Here is a 15,812-nt window from a genome sequence, read left to right as displayed (position 1 = left end):
GATGATTTGTGCCTCCTATAAAAGGTAATGATCTTAAATGACAATTGTTTTTGTTTCTACCTAATAAAACACCCAGGAGACAAGAGGGCCTGTACCACTTGCACATACCAACCCTGTGAAAGATAACATGTCAGTCTCTTCAATGATTAATCGACTTATATATCTACTGTTTTTTTGTTTTAGTCTAATTACCTGTACACTGATAATGCAAGGAAGATGCGAGACAAATACAAAGTGGTACTTGACACTCCAGAATACAGAAAAGTGCAGGAACTGAAGACCCATCTGAGTGAGGTAAGTAAGGATGCTTTACCTGTGGCTCCAAGTAGACCAAATTGACCAGTATGAATAACACTACTCAGGAAGGTTCTTAGTACCTCTCTCTAGCAATCACTCTTTAGGCAACTGCAAATGTAAAAATTTCCCTTCTGCCCTTAACTGCAGAGTGGCCACAATGTCTAAGAAAGTCAGTTGACCTCACTTTGGCTCAATTTACTTACTTTTCCCCTTTTGGTAAAGTGAGAATATTAATACTTACCCTTCCTGTGACTTGAACTGATGAGAGGTTTTACATGATTTTATAGAAAGTCCTTTTGTCATACACTACTGTTGTAGTCTCCAAATTGAACTTATTTCAGATTTTTCTCTCCTGCTATCAGGATCCCAATCCTGGCAGTGACCTTTGAATAGTCTTCAATGGCTCCCTTTCTTCTGCCCGCTCAATAAATTCCAAACTAGTTTCATTTTCATCTGCCCGTCTGGCATTGAGGCTCATGATCTGTTGCAATATTTGTATACAGATTTGATCCTGTCACCTAGACAGTGGGTTCCTTGAAGTATCAACCCCATCTTCCTATCTTATTTACAAGTGTGTCTCCATAGTGCCTTGGCCACGTTAGTAGACATCTATGTTGGCCAGAGATTGGATGTGCTTTGCAAAAGTAAGAGCATTCCACAAATGTAAATGGTTGCTCTGTTTTCATTTTGATTTGTTTTAATGGTACTGGGGATTGAACCCAGGGCCTCATGCAAGCTACCACCAAGCTACATCTGTAGCTCTTGGTTGCTGTTCTTATAAGCGACTTGGCCATTCTCCTTCTACCATCAGGCTATATTGTGGCTCAGTTTAGCAAGCTTCATCAAGCTGAGCCAAGCATTGGCTGTCAGACCACTTCATCATTCTCAATGACTCTGATGGCTGCTGACTAGGAATCTCATACTCTTGGACTTACAGATGCCTTGACACAACAGATATTGCCCTCCTTGGAGGGGTTGTATAGCTTCTTACACTCTATGAGCCAGAGTCAGAGGATGATTAATCCTTTAGCTTTTATAAATGCTAATTGAGTCCATTTGCTTTCCTAAAAGCTTCTCTCTGTTATTTCAACTGGTACGCACACTCAGACAAGAATGCTAACATTCTTTTTATCCCAGTAAGTGCTTCTCCCTGGTTTAGGAGCAGAATAGCCAATGGGATGTTTTTAAACTACCCTTGGATGGACTTGACCCCTAGTTCCACTGGAGTATGATTTTGGGCATCAGTATTGTTTTTTTCTTTTGTACTGAGGATTGAGCCCAGAGTTGCTAAGCGACTGAGCAACGTCCACAACCCTTTTTATATTTTATTTAGAAACATGGTCTCGTTGAGTTGCTTAAGGCCTCGCTAAGTCACTGAGGCTGGCTTTGAACTTGCAATCCTCCTGAGCCACTGGGATTACAGGAGTGTGTCACCATGCCTGGCCCATCTGTATGTTTTCTAGATGCCCCAAAGATGATCCTCAAATCTACCCAGGGTTGAAAACCACATCATCACATCTCTACTTCAGCTACCAAATAATAATAATAATAATAATAATAATAATAAAATGCTTTGGTAATTTAAAAGTGCTTCAAAGTAAATACTTGTTTTGTTTTAATGGTACTGGGTTTAATGTCTGGATTCAGAATTATCCAAAACTTGAGTTTCCCTTCTTCTCACTTCCTGTTGGGATTTTATGTATACTGTGCATCAACATTTGAGGAAGAAAAAAGGGTCTTTTTCAGTACTGTAGTTTCTACCATATTTGCCTCTCCATAAGAATGACCATCCTCTGAAGTCTGGGGGTAAAGGCTACAATAAAGTCCTCGGGAGTTTTTGGTATCAGGAAAGCTTGAGAAATATTGACTTGGTAAAAAGTTTGGCAAAAAGGAAGTTCAATTTACTGACTTTTAAATTCTCTTTGCATTATGTAGATTCTTGACATAAAGTATTTGTAATGCTAAGAAACAGAAGCATGAACAATGCACACCTAAGTACAATAAAAATGTAACAGAAAAAGAACTATAGAAATGGCATGGGACACTGAATTTTAGTTTCAGGTTTACTTCCAATTAGCTGTATGGCCTTATATGAGTCACAATGTCAGCATTTTAATTTCCTAAGCTTGAGAAGTTGATTACCCGAGGAGAGTAAGACAGAGACAGAGGCAGACTGAACCTGGAAGAAATTAAATTTTAATTTAATTTTTTTCCAAAAGTGACACCACAGTAGCTCCAAACACATGAGCAACATTTTATATTAAATATAGTTCTAATAATTTAGATATTTTATATATATACATATATGTACATGTCAAGAAAATTTTAAATTTGTTTCTTCAACTGGTATTTATATCTGTATTAGAATTTATTTGGAATTCATTTGTTCCATCTAGTTTGCCTTATTAAATTCCCTCCACATTTATTAGGGGACTACTGATTTTCAGGCCTCTTGTCTAGGAATTAGGTGACGAAAAGATCATACAGCTGAGCCACTACATCCAATGTGCCCCTGGTCTGGGAGAAGAAATAAACATCAGTGTGATAAAAGGCATTTTATAGGACTAGTCAAAAGATTATGCATAGACTCTAGTTTCGACAGCAGATAAGAGGGAGAACATTGTAGGCAGGAAGGATAGTATGTGAAAGAAGCCATGAGTTCTAACAGCTGGGGTAGTTTAAAATAGCACATGAGGACTATGAAGAGTATAAAAGGGTTTTGGGAGATGAGGCTAGAAACCTCATCTAGGATTTTTCATAAATCCCAAAAGCCAGGTCATAATACCTTAAAGATATTGTAGTAGTGACCTTTGGGATTTATGAAAAACCATTGAATTATTTCTATGCAGGATAGTTTGAGTATTGCAAAAATCTGTCTCTCAGACTTGTGAAAGATGGGTGAGCCACATGGAGCAGTCCAGTAAAGGAGCCCAGCTGAGGAGACTCTTAAAGATGTGTAGAAAACAAACAGGACAGAGGCTGAAACAGGGTAGTGCTGGTGGGCAGGAGTGGAAGGGTTGGGAATTAGGAGTCTAGGATGACTCCCCAGATTCTCTCTGGGTGACTGGGAGATCAAGGAGTCATTTAGCAAAATAGAGAAGACATGAAGCAGATGTGAGGTAGAGATGGGAGTGATATAAAGAATTCTACATTAAATGTGATAAATCACATTTAGGAAGTTGTTGAAAGTTGGGTCTGGGGTTCAGGAGACACAATGGATATAAAGATTTGGAAGTCATCAATCTCAAAGTGAGGTCAAATGAGGTACAAATGAGCTCACCCAAGGAGAATAGATGGGATAAAAGGGACCAACACTTCACTCTAGCTCACAACAGACCATGGAGGGAGGCCTGGAGAGATAGGAGGCCACCAAGCAGAGGATGGTGGAGTAGGAAGTACACAAGACAGTTTTTAGGATTGAACTAGAACAGGGTCTGTTGCTACAGAGAACTGTGAAGATTTTATTGAAGCAAATACAATAAATATTTGGTACTCTTATCAAGAGTGACTTCACTGGTACAGTTGGATAGAAGCCAAGGATCTTGAGAAATTAACCAAAAAGAGAAAGAATAAACACGTAGGTGATTTGGTTGTAAACGGAAGGAGGGAAGCACTGGCTAGAGGTTAGAAAAATCTTAATGGAGGGAGAGATTTAGACCTGTTTTCAGATGAAGGAGAGTGCTGAAAAAGCAGGAAGGGCTGAGGATAGGAGGACGAAAAGGTAGCTGTCAGTTAAGGGTTCCAGAAGAAACAAGTGGGAATGGTACTAGGAACAGAGCGGGACGCTTGAATCTTGGACAGGTAGGTGGGGAATGTCTCTTCTTTTGCTAAAGAGGAGGGAAGGCAGGCTCAGAAGGTAAGTACTAATAAGTCATTGGTTTATTAGGAAGAAATAAGACTTTTACAGTGGGGGGGGGGTCCTGCTTTTCCTATGAGCAAGCAATAAAGGGATCTACAGAGAATATATCAGGTCAATGAAGCAGAGATGACGGCCATGATGTGTTTTATGTACAGCTGGTGTACAGAGCCAAAGGCAAGAAGCTGAAGTCAGTCTTCACTTCAGTTCCCGATACTCCTGATCTTTTAAGAGCCAAGCGGGGGCAGAAGCTTCAGAGCCAGGTAACACCAATTGTAAATGAAGATTCAAACCCTGCCATGTGGGTGGCATTGCCTGGGGTGGGACTGTGCACCTGGCCTCTCCTAACCAGTGGTAGGCCCTTAGCCTTGCCTGTTCTTGCTGCAGTCTTGTGCCCATCTGCACTTCACTTTAGGAAGCATCTACCTTTCAGGACATCACCATTACAGCTAGGTTTCATGTGAGCAAGGATGCCACACCTTCTTTTCTAAGTGCTGAGCAACTTTAGTCACTTCATGAGTGGTCTGTGACTGCACGTTGTGAAAATGGTTATTGGATCATTCCATTGGACTTGCTATCCACAGATAAATGAAACCACATTTCATGCATTCAGGCAAAATTAAGGGACAAGTATGCTGAGGGAGCTCTCAGAATCCTCTCACTGCTCTCCTGGCATTCCTGATCACCTGTCTTTTCCATACTCAGCAGTAGGAATAGTAGATAAATGGAACATATATGTGTTTTTAAATTCGAGACACAGAGAAAAATTAACAATTGCCTATAACAAAAACACAAATAAACAATCAAACCAGGACAACAGATTCTAGAAGCACTCCCTTCCCCTCCCACTGAAGGGTTAGAAATGAATGAAGAGGGCTAAATACTAAATGCTTCATCTTTGTGACATCTCACCTTATTCTCTTATTTTAAAGTATCTCTATGTTGAACTTGCCACAAAAGAGAGACCCCATCATCATGCTGGAAACCAGACCACAGCCTTGAAGCATGCTAAAGATGTAAAGGACTTGGTCAGTGAGGTAAGTTGGGATTTTGCACTGAGTTAAAGAAAACAAAACCTTCACCTGCCCGGTGTGTGTGTGTTGCTGGGGATTGAACCTAGGTTTTGTGTCTACCAGGATCTACCACTGAGCTACATCCCCAGAATCCACCTGTTAACCTCTGTTCAGAGAGTTCATTATTCTAAGTTGTACTCAGCATGATCAAAATACAGAAAACAAAGCCATTCTCTCAAAGAGTGTGATACATTGTCTCCCTCTGCTAGATCTGTAAGTTGGTTATGAATTGGAGTAGGGTAAAAACACCTGACCTCAAATTTGTCTCTCTCTTCTATTTTTTTTTCCTTAGAATAAGTACAAGATCCAATATGAAAAGATGAAGGACAAGTACACTCCGGTGCCAGATACACCAATCCTCATCAGAGCCAAGAGGGCTTACTGGAATGCCAGTGATGTATGTATCCTGCCCTTCTTTTTCCTGTGTGATAGGGAGAGCTGCGGTTGCAGTACCAAGGAACATAAGCTCTTCAGTCACATCCACAGTTCAGAGTCAAGGCCCACAACACAGATCAGGAACAGAACAGAAACACTGACCCAATATCAGCCAAGCAACGTAGCTGAGAATAGTGTTAAGAGATGCTAGAAGCCTACTGCCCCTTTTCTCATGAGCAAAAGTGTGGTCCTTTCTTATAACTCTTTTGCAGTATTTCCTAGGGATACTTTACAACTAATTTACTTACCCATAAAATCATGGTCTTAAAGTGAACTGAACATGGATTCAGTCATGACACTGTCATATGCTTGCTCTATGACTCCATAATTTGTTTAATATTTCTTTTCCTATCAGATGAAGATGAGAATCATGAAAAATAAGTAAACTACACAAGAACATGTATATAATATTCCTAGCATGCTATAAGAAATATGTGTTCCTTTTATTCTCCTAATTGCCTAAATGTGGATCATGTGAATGACATACAACTCAGGTGTTAGAATTAGGAGAGACAGAATTTCATTTCTTGTAGCATGTGATTAAAGGCAAGTCTGCCTTTTTTTTTTTTTTTAGAAAATGGAAAAAGAAGTTTTATTGCTTAGCTAGCAAAGGAGTCATCTTTTATATGTGTTTTTTCAGAGCTACCTAAAAACAAAGGAACTGTTTGAGGTTGAAAACATATTAGTCAAAGAAGCACTCGTCTTATGTAGATGAGGTGAATCTTCTATGATATTCTTTTTTTTTCTTCCAGTACTGAGTATTGAACCTAAGAAGCACTTTACTGCTGAGCTATATCCCCTGCCCTTTTAATTTTTTGAAAGAGGGTCTTGCTAAGTTGCTCAGGCTGGCCTCAAACTTGTGGTCCTCCTACTTTAGTCTCCTGAGTCACTGGGATTACAGGCGAGCACCACCATAGTCAGCTGTCTTCTCTAATGGTCTTAAGTTAGAGTCAGAGCTGTTTTCTCTTGAAATATCACACACCTAAAGAGTGGGGAATGCCTATAATCCCAGCAGTTTGGGAGGCTAAGGCAGAAGGATCATGAGTTCAAAACCAACCTTAGCAAAAAGCAAGGTGCTAAACAACTCAGTGAGACTCTGTCTCTAAAATAAAATACAAAACAGGGCTGGGGATGTGGGTCACTAGTCAAGTGCCCTTGAGTTCAGTCGCCAATACCAAAAAAAAAAAAAAAAGTAAAAATAAAATTTTAATATTCTTAGTGCAGAAGTCATTTTAACAGTAGGAATTAGAAGCTAAATCTTTCTCCTCTTTCCATATATGTTAGTATGTCTTGTACTCAGTTCATTTTTTCCCTCCAAAATGAGTGTTTGATTTATTCATTTTACATTTACAAAAAGATTTTAAATAGTCTTAGAGTTACCGAAAAGTGGCAAAGATAATACAGAGAATTCCCATATACCCCTCTGTTAACAATCTACATTACAATCATGCATTTGTCATGGCCAATAAACCAAGGTTGAAAATGTTATTCTTGCATCAAGCTGTACTATGTTTGGGTTCCATTAGTTTTTCTTAGTGTCTTTTTCTTTTCCAGGATCTAAAATGATCTTCTTAATTTTTTCTAAATGTGTTCACAAGAAAACCTAAGAAAGAAGAGTTCAAGCTTAAGAGAGCCCAATTATTCAGTGTAGTGGTTCTCATAATCTATGTGCTTGTTTTCTTTCCAGCTACGCTACAAAGAAACATTTCAAAAAACCAAAGGGAAATATCACACTGTGAAGGATGCTCTGGACATCGTTTATCATCGCAGAGTCACGGATGACATCAGTAAAGTATGTCCTTGTATTTCTACTTATGTTGGACTCTCCAACCCACCATTACTTTCTTTTCTCTTCTTAGAAAATTCCCTTTTGTAAAACTCCAGAGAAGAGGAGACTTTGTACGTTAATTTTGGGAAAGACTTTATAGCTGTCTTTGTTTTTTTGTGGCAGGTGAAATACAAAGAGAATTATATGAGCCAGTTGGGCATCTGGAGGTCCATTCCTGACCGCCCAGAACATTTCCATCATCGGGCAGTCACGGATGCAGTCAGTGATGTGAGTGTTGACATCTGCTTTCACATATAAGTTCATATTCTCATATGAGTTATGATGTCAGCCACTGTGGAAAAGCTGATAAGACTCACACCTAGCTTTAAGATCTTGTGTATGGATGTTTAAATTATAAAATTCAATTGCTAAATGAATAAACTTCGGTGTGTAAGAGGAAAAAATATGCTCAAGTTTGTACCTATTTTTTTCTTCTAAATGACTGGAAGTGCAGTACTTCATCTAGAAAATACTCTGTTTGATCCACTGACAATACAACTTCATGGAGCAATTAAAACAGCAATGCTCATTTAGATAAAAATTTCACCTCTCTATATGAAAATATAACTACCAAACTAATGAAATACTCACTAGGAAAAATATATCTTATTAAATTTGAGTTATTTTAATGAGTAATAAAAATGAAAATGTTTACATACTGTAAACCATGTACCATAAAATAAGCAGAAATTACTATTACTGGAAACCTCTTTAAATAATAGCTTCACTATTTTATTATTCCATATACTTCAGGAATCAGAGTTTGTATTTGTTCCACTTGTATAGACCCTAACCTACAGCTGTTTGGAGTAGGTTCTTAAAAAATCTTTGATGCTGATGTTCTCATCTCAGGTAAAATATAAAGAAGATTTGACCTGGCTTAAAGGCATTGGCTGCTATGCTTATGATACCCCTGACTTCACCCTGGCTGAACAGAACAAGAAACTCTACAGCAAGGTATATCCTCAAGAATGGTCACGTGCATTCAACCCAGACCTGGACTCACAGGCAGATTAGCACTGAGGAAATAGCCTTTCCTGTGTCTGTCCCTGTCCTTGCTTCTAGACACTGTAACTGCAACACATACTGAACTGTCACTCTCCCGCGGAAATTTACTTATTTTTACCTCAATGACTGTATTTTATTTGAATTTATCTGAATTTGATGAAAAGTCACCACAGTGTAGCATTTCACAACCCTCCCAGAATCTCCTCCCTATTAATACATTTCTGGATGATTCACTGTACTAGAGATATGGTAGCAGGTGTACAGTGGGGGTGTTTCGGTCCATATTGTGTGACTCCAGGCAAGTCAAGTCTTTTATGTCCTCATTTTCTTATTTACAAAATAAAGCAGCTGAAGAGTCTTCTTTGGGGTTGTAAAATAGGAGTTAGCCATTTTTTTTTTCTTTCTGATAAGTACCAGACAATAGATACTTCAGACTTTTGTGAGTCACATTCCTTCCAGTTCATATTCTCCTTTGTTACAACCCCTTTAAATTGTAAAAAGACATTCATAACCACATTCAAAACATGTGATTACTAGATAGGCTATAATTCACCCCTACTCTATATAATCATAAGTATCCAATTAATTGTTGAGAAACTATATTCAAGTTAATGGACTAAAAATGACCATCAAGTGTACATGAAAATACATTCAATGTAAAATAATAATATATAGGAACAAAGAAAAAATTTATTTAGACTTTTACCCAGAGTGTATAACATCTGATATCCATTCAAAGAAAGTGTTTTCTAATGTGTCTTTTGGGTTAGTTTTCAGGACATCCAGGCAGGTGTACCCATCACTGCCATTGGGAGTGGGTAAAGGCCTAGGGAATACTTCTTAGCCCTGTACATGAATCATCACAAGGATAAGATAAATAGCATGCCTCATTCTGAAGATTCACTAGCAAATAATCATGCTCTTTTCCTCTAGTATAAGTACAAAGAGGTATTTGAAAGGACAAAGTCAAATTTCAAGTATGTTGCTGACTCTCCAATCAACAAGCATTTCAAGTATGCAACTCAGTTGATGAATGAGGTATGTTTGAACTAATGCAATTAGACCTATTTAGTTCCCTGAAGAAGTCAATAGAGTTGTTTGATTAAAACCTAATATATAGAAAGACAGGACAGTCATCCTAAGTGTTCATTCAAACTAAAGATTTGGAAAGACTGTATAATGTCACCATCTCATGGGGTCTATGTAAACCATGAATAAGGAAAAGCAAAGGGACCATTCAGAGTGGAGTGAGGACCCTACAGCCACCTGTCCCTCTGCATGCACTATCATGGGGAGGCACAGCCCTGTGAGTGCTGACACAGGTCAAGGACTTTGTGGACTATCATATTAACTCCCTTAAATATGATATTATGTAAAGTTGGGAGATCCATAGTTTAATGTTAATTTAGTGTCCCCTATAAAGACACCAAAATGGCAGTGGTCGGGAGACCACTCCAAGGGGATAGTTGAGATTCATGTATTCAAATATGTTGCTGTTGTTACTATCATGTATGTTAGTACACAGAAGAATCTATTTGCACAAAAAATTTCCTTTGTATTTTACCCAGTCTTTCCTGTTAACCATCCTGCGAGAATTTAAGTTAAATTTTAAGTTGAATTTAATTCAAGAATGCTGAAAAATGCAAGATATGAATTTATTTATGTCTGGATGGTTTTATAATTAAAATTGTACTTAACTGTATTTTTAGGTTTTCCACAAACTTATATAAGTTCAAAACTAATGCTAGAAATGTAGTAAAATATATCTAATAATGAAAATATAGCAAATAGTATATTTATTCATGACTTTGTGTTGTTCATGTTCATTTTTTAATTTGATCTAGTTCATTTTCAGTAGACATTTCCAGGCTGGACAACCCTGAAGAACTACTATCAGTAGCTTCCTAGCAGTGCAGTCTTGATATATTTTGTTTCTATTTTTCTATTTTGCAAAGGATTTCTAGGTCTTTTTTATAATCAAATAAATTAACTTGTGTTCAAAGACTATGACAATTTTTCCATAAATGTTTTAGCGTTAGTTATGCTTTTGGGTTCACAGCCTTAGATGGTAAATCCATAGCTTATCAATATTTTATTTTATATTTTAAAGACCCCTGGGCTGGGCTAGTTAGGCCTCAGTAGCCATATTAAAATCATATGCAACTTCATTTTTGTGGTTCTGGCTATAGAGGCCAGGGCCTAGCACCTGATAAGCAAGTGCTGTACCACTGAGCTACACCCCCAACCCTAATCCCTTTATATTATTATTTATTTATTATTTATTATATTAAATACAATGTAAGATGCCATAAAGCCTAACATTGCTAATGACATCATATGAAAAGGTAGATTAGAAACTTCAATTCCAGCTTCATTAATCTGATCTATCCAGGTCCCAGCTATCCCCAGACAATCGCTCTTTACTGTCTCTCTTTTCTCCATACCCATCCCCCATTTTTACTGTTCTGGGTGCTTTGGGAAGCCACTTCTAAAAATGATATGTTTCTGGCTCTCTGGAGAGTTTACCTTGGGACATTTCTCTGTGGCCTTGAAGTTGTACTCTTGCTATAATTTGATATGATGTTTGAGCAGAAAAAATACAGAGCTGATTATGAGCAGCGGAAAGATAAATACCACCTGGTAGTCGATGAGCCTAGACATCTGCTGGCTAAGACCGCAGGCGACCAGATCAGCCAGGTACTGTGAAGGGGCTGGCCGATGGTCCAGGCAGACTGTGCTCCGGGTTTCTCATGAGGTGTCGTCCCGTCTGCTGCAAGGATGTCATAGGTTCTGCCTATGATATTGAACTGTTCTGTTACTAAGTATCTGTGTAGCCACCCAAAGAGCCCATGAGCTATTTGAGTGTGCCAGTCTGTGCTCTGTGTCCTCACTTGTGCTGTGGTGAAGATGGAAATGAGGACTGGGTCCTCCCACAAGTTTTTTTTCTTTTACACAATTTCTTTGCAAATGTCAGTTGCAAACCAAGCTATAAAACTAAAATAAGACAAAAATTATTTTCTGTTCTGATGATGTCTTCTCTGGAAGACACTTTTGGTGGTAACATAAGTGAGACTAGCTATGTCGTTCCTGTTCACAAGGACTCTGGACAGTCAGCCATCAATACGTCTGTCACTGTGCTCACCACTGTCGTGCATCTGGCCTCTTCACCCACACAGTCATGTGAGGGCACAAAGCATATATGCCTACATCTCTTCACTCAGAGGTGACTGGGATATAGAGCCGTGTCCCTTTCTGTCTTCATAAGTCTCTTTTGTGCTTCACTGCTCTTTGCATGGACAGAGAAAATATAAATCTAGTGCCAAGATGCTTCTGAAACAAGGATGTAATGAAATTCTGCGTCCAGATATGTTGACTGCTCTCTACAATTCACACATGTGGAGCCAGGTAATGTCTTAAGGGTGTGAGGGAGGAGGTTAGATTCTTAGGTGCGTTCCCTCTTCTGCTTTCTTTGGTCTCTGCTCCCTACCCATGCTGGCTTCACATGATAAAACTGCATAAATATTCATTCCTTATAAATGAACTCAACGTGGCTGAAGGTAGTGATGGAAGAGCCATCATCTATATGGACCTGATGCTGTAGAAAGTCCTAGAAAAATTAGCTGAGCCTCCTTCAAATGATATTTCCAAATTAGTATAATACCAATTTATATTTTTTCGGTATTTGCTTCAAAGAAATAGATTCCTTAGAGACTGTGGATATAGAATTAGTCAACAGCATTTAAAGGTCTGAATATTTAATGTTTTCATCTAATTTTCCCATTGTTCAATTATCACTGCAACTGTTCCATTTGGGAGAGATGAGGATTTCCATGCAGCTCTTTGAATATTACTTATATTCATGGTGCCTTTTGAGTGTGATGCTGAATTGCTATATTATTGCCAGCATTTCTGTTTTCACACACTTGTTAGCAGTGTTGCTGATAAAATTGCCTTCCTACAAGGCCAGTGGAAACATATGCGACCATCTTTCCATCACAGGCTGAAAAGAAAATATGGAGCAGCAATAAAGAGTGGTAATGTTTAACTACAGATATAATGTTAATAAAATGCCACTTTCTCAGATCCTCCCCCTCCCCAAATTTTAATCTTTTGAATTAGCAAGATGTTTTATCATTTTAGTTTGTCATCAACTCAACACACACAATGAGAAGGAAGACTCTCTCCATAAACATCCTGTTTGCCTAAACTTTCTCATTGGCCTTAATATATCATCATCAAATAGTTGTGCATGAGATTTTGTTAAGCTGTCTGTATCCGTCCTGCTTAAAACAGCTTGTGTGCATGTGATTTTAAAATTGTAAAAACAAATGATTTTTTAAATGATAAATACTTTTCAAACTCTATACACTCATTTCCTATTTTATATCTATTTTATCTTTGATATGGAGAAATCCTTTAAGAGACTGTACACACTTAACAGTACATTGTGAGTGCAATGGTACTTTTCAGAGTCTGGAGAACAAGTTGCTCTGAGACTCATTCTACAGGTTCCATTGACTCAGTGTCCTAACCTCTCAGGGACTCCATGTGTAGAAAATAGATTATTATCTGTTCACTCTACTATACTATTGCTATCAAGTGCAAATTTATCTCCAACAATTCTAGTTAGGATTTAAAGTGAAAGCTGTATGACACTATATCCCACTCGGGTGTTTCATTAGATTTTTAAAGTTCTCTATTCTACTTCTTAGAGTGAACTAATTCTTCTCTTCAACAATTTAGATCAAGTACAGGAAAAATTATGAAAAGACAAAGGACAAATTTACCTCGATTGTGGACACTCCGGAACACCTGCGTACCACAAAAGTCAACAAACAAATCAGTGATGTAAGTACAGGGAACACTGAAGAGATTCACAAACTTGGGCATTCACAAATGTGGAGGGCCATTATGGATTGTCACGTTTATGAAAGGCTACTGCTATTTGGTGGGAGGAAGGGGGATGCTTCATGTCTGCTATGCATAGGACGATTCTTCTTTCACAGTGAAGAATTGTTCCCACCAAACTGGCCAATCACCAGTTGAGAAACACAGAGGCCTTAGAAGATAGCACTAACACACTCAGTGAATTTATTAAATTTTCTTTCCTGTATTTACTAAAAAAAAAAAAAAAAATGCATTTATATTTGTACATTGTAAAAGAAGCATAACATTGTGTCCATCTTCTTTTAAATCTCTTTTAGATACTTTATAAGTTGGAATACAACAAGGCCAAGCCCCGGGGCTATACCACGATCCACGACACGCCCATGCTGCTGCATGTCCGCAAGGTCAAGGATGAAGTCAGCGATGTAAGTACTGCAACGGCCTCTCGGTCCCTCTCATCTTGGCCTCCTCCTGATGTGATGTAACAAATCCTGGCTCAGTTTCCTGTGTTGTTTCTGTGAAACAACTACCCCAAAACTTAGTGGCTTAAAAATAGCCGTCTTCTATTTTGCTTATGACTCTGAGTTGACTGGGCACAGCTGAGTAGTTGTTTCTATATGCAATGGGCAGACCTCCGAGGCTCAGTTAGTCCAGGACATCCAAGGCAGATATTCCAGAACAACCCAGTCCCAGCATATAATTGCCCCAAGATGCAGTAAAAATAAAGAAAAAAAGGCAGGCAGATCCACAGTGGCATAGAGTGCAGTTTATTAGGACTTATAGACAGAAGCTGGGCCTGGATAGCAGCAAGACCAGGTAGATCCCCGTGATTTGGGTCAGGAGGAAGGGTATATATATTGGTCAGGACAAAGGGACTTTATTCAAGCTGAATGTCCCTGGTTTATCCTAAGATAATGTCAAAGAGTCGGGAACATTCCTGGTATCAGAGACTGATTGAAGAAATAGATATACCATGTTTTGTCTATTTACCTACTGGGAAACCATGCAGAGAAAACTGACTAGGGTTACTCTGGGACAGTCATGGAAGTTCAACTCAAGATGGTGGCAGTCAATTGAATCCATACAGTAACTCGCTCACATGGCTGACAATTGGTGACTGCTATGGGCTGGGAGCTTGGCTCTTGAATAAGTGAGGACCTATGCATATGGCCTCTCCATGTGCTTGCACACCTCACACACAGTATAGTGGTCGGGTCCAAGAGGCAGGAAGTAAAAGCTTCCGGGTCAGTTAGGGCTCCTCCTAGAACTGACACTGCATCATTTTTTTTTCCATCTTTAAACTCTCAGAATCAAGACGTACGTTAGTTAGCTTTCTGTCCCTATAAAAAATGTCTGAGATATGTTAACTTATGAAGAAAAAAAAAGGTTGATTTTTGGCCCTCGGTTATGGAGGTTTCAGTCCCTGATTGACTGGTCCTGTTGCAAGGCAGCACACTGCTAACCTCATGGCCAGGACACAAAGAGAGAAAGAGGAAGAGCTGGGGTTTTAACTGTCCTTTTCAAGGACATGCCCTCAATGCAGAAGACCACCCCCCACTGCCAGGCCTCCCTTCTTAAAGATTTCACTACTTCCCTGTAACACCATGGACTGAGGACAGGACTGTAACACATGGGCCTTTTGGGGACATTCCAGATCCAAACTATAGCAAGAGGTACAGCGAAACATGCCATCTCTGAACAACTGGCAGAGCCACACTGTAGAAAAGCATGTGGAACAGGAGATATTGTTGAAGTCATTCTAAAATATGCAATGTGCCATAAATGCTATTTGTACTCTAAGCTTCATCTTGACTAAGAGGAACAAACTTGTTATCCTAATATTCTGAATTGGAAGAGAAGTTGTATTCCTAAGTTTTCAGATATTTGGCTTGATTCTGTAGTTGAAAACCGTCATTTTGGTTGAAAAAAAAAAATTCAACAGTTTAAAGAATTCCATGGCTACATAAGTGCCTGGGCACTAGGAAGAAGAGTCAAGGCAGTTGTGGAATCGCTCATTCCTATCCCAAAGTCTTGACTATAGCTAGAGGCTCAGGGATTCTTCAATAGATGAATAAATATGACCCTGAGTCACCATGCAAAACAACAAATGCATTCAGTGCACTGGTTAAGAAAGCTGAGATATACGAAGCATCTGAGATATATGAAAATATAGGTTTTGGTGCTATAAACATGAACATTAGGTATTCATAAACATCTATCAAGTAGATCCCTTAATGTGGAACAGCCCATTCCCCAACACTGAAGAAAGATGAAGAATTTCTATATTCATTTCCCCAAACTTTCTGATATAAGATTTTGGGGATCCTGATCTAAAATATTAATTTATAGGCCTTTTCCTCAAAAATATTGATTAGTAAGTTAGGTATGTGGTAAAGACCCCCAAATTGTAATTCTTATGATTCATTTA

At 38.6% G+C, this 15,812-nt stretch overlaps 1 protein-coding gene across 25 annotated transcripts in view; it reads left to right on the top strand.

Annotated features, from left to right (window-relative positions):
• Neb (nebulin) overlaps positions 1–15,812 on the top strand; it is a 205,594-nt gene that overhangs the window by 149,214 nt on the left and 40,568 nt on the right. For 22 of the 25 annotated variants that reach the window (XM_077802538.1, XM_026387917.2, XM_026387926.2 and 19 more), the window contains 11 exons: positions 184–294; positions 4,312–4,416; positions 5,086–5,190; positions 5,519–5,623; positions 7,349–7,453; positions 7,613–7,717; positions 8,342–8,446; positions 9,431–9,535; positions 11,798–11,902; positions 13,241–13,345; positions 13,702–13,809. In XM_077802538.1, the coding sequence (XP_077658664.1) occupies positions 184–294; positions 4,312–4,416; positions 5,086–5,190; positions 5,519–5,623; positions 7,349–7,453; positions 7,613–7,717; positions 8,342–8,446; positions 9,431–9,535; positions 11,798–11,902; positions 13,241–13,345; positions 13,702–13,809 (1,164 nt within the window). Of the gene's footprint in view, positions 1–183; positions 295–4,311; positions 4,417–5,085; positions 5,191–5,518; positions 5,624–7,348; positions 7,454–7,612; positions 7,718–8,341; positions 8,447–9,430; positions 9,536–11,089; positions 11,195–11,797; positions 11,903–13,240; positions 13,346–13,701; positions 13,810–15,812 lie in introns of all 25 variants that reach the window. The other 3 variants (XM_077802517.1, XM_077802485.1, XM_026388110.2) reach the window with 2 other exon arrangements.

This window comes from Urocitellus parryii, chromosome 1 (genome assembly GCF_045843805.1).
Source record: "Urocitellus parryii isolate mUroPar1 chromosome 1, mUroPar1.hap1, whole genome shotgun sequence".
NCBI lineage: Eukaryota > Metazoa > Chordata > Mammalia > Rodentia > Sciuridae > Urocitellus > Urocitellus parryii.
This window is presented reverse-complemented; position numbering and strand designations above follow the sequence as displayed.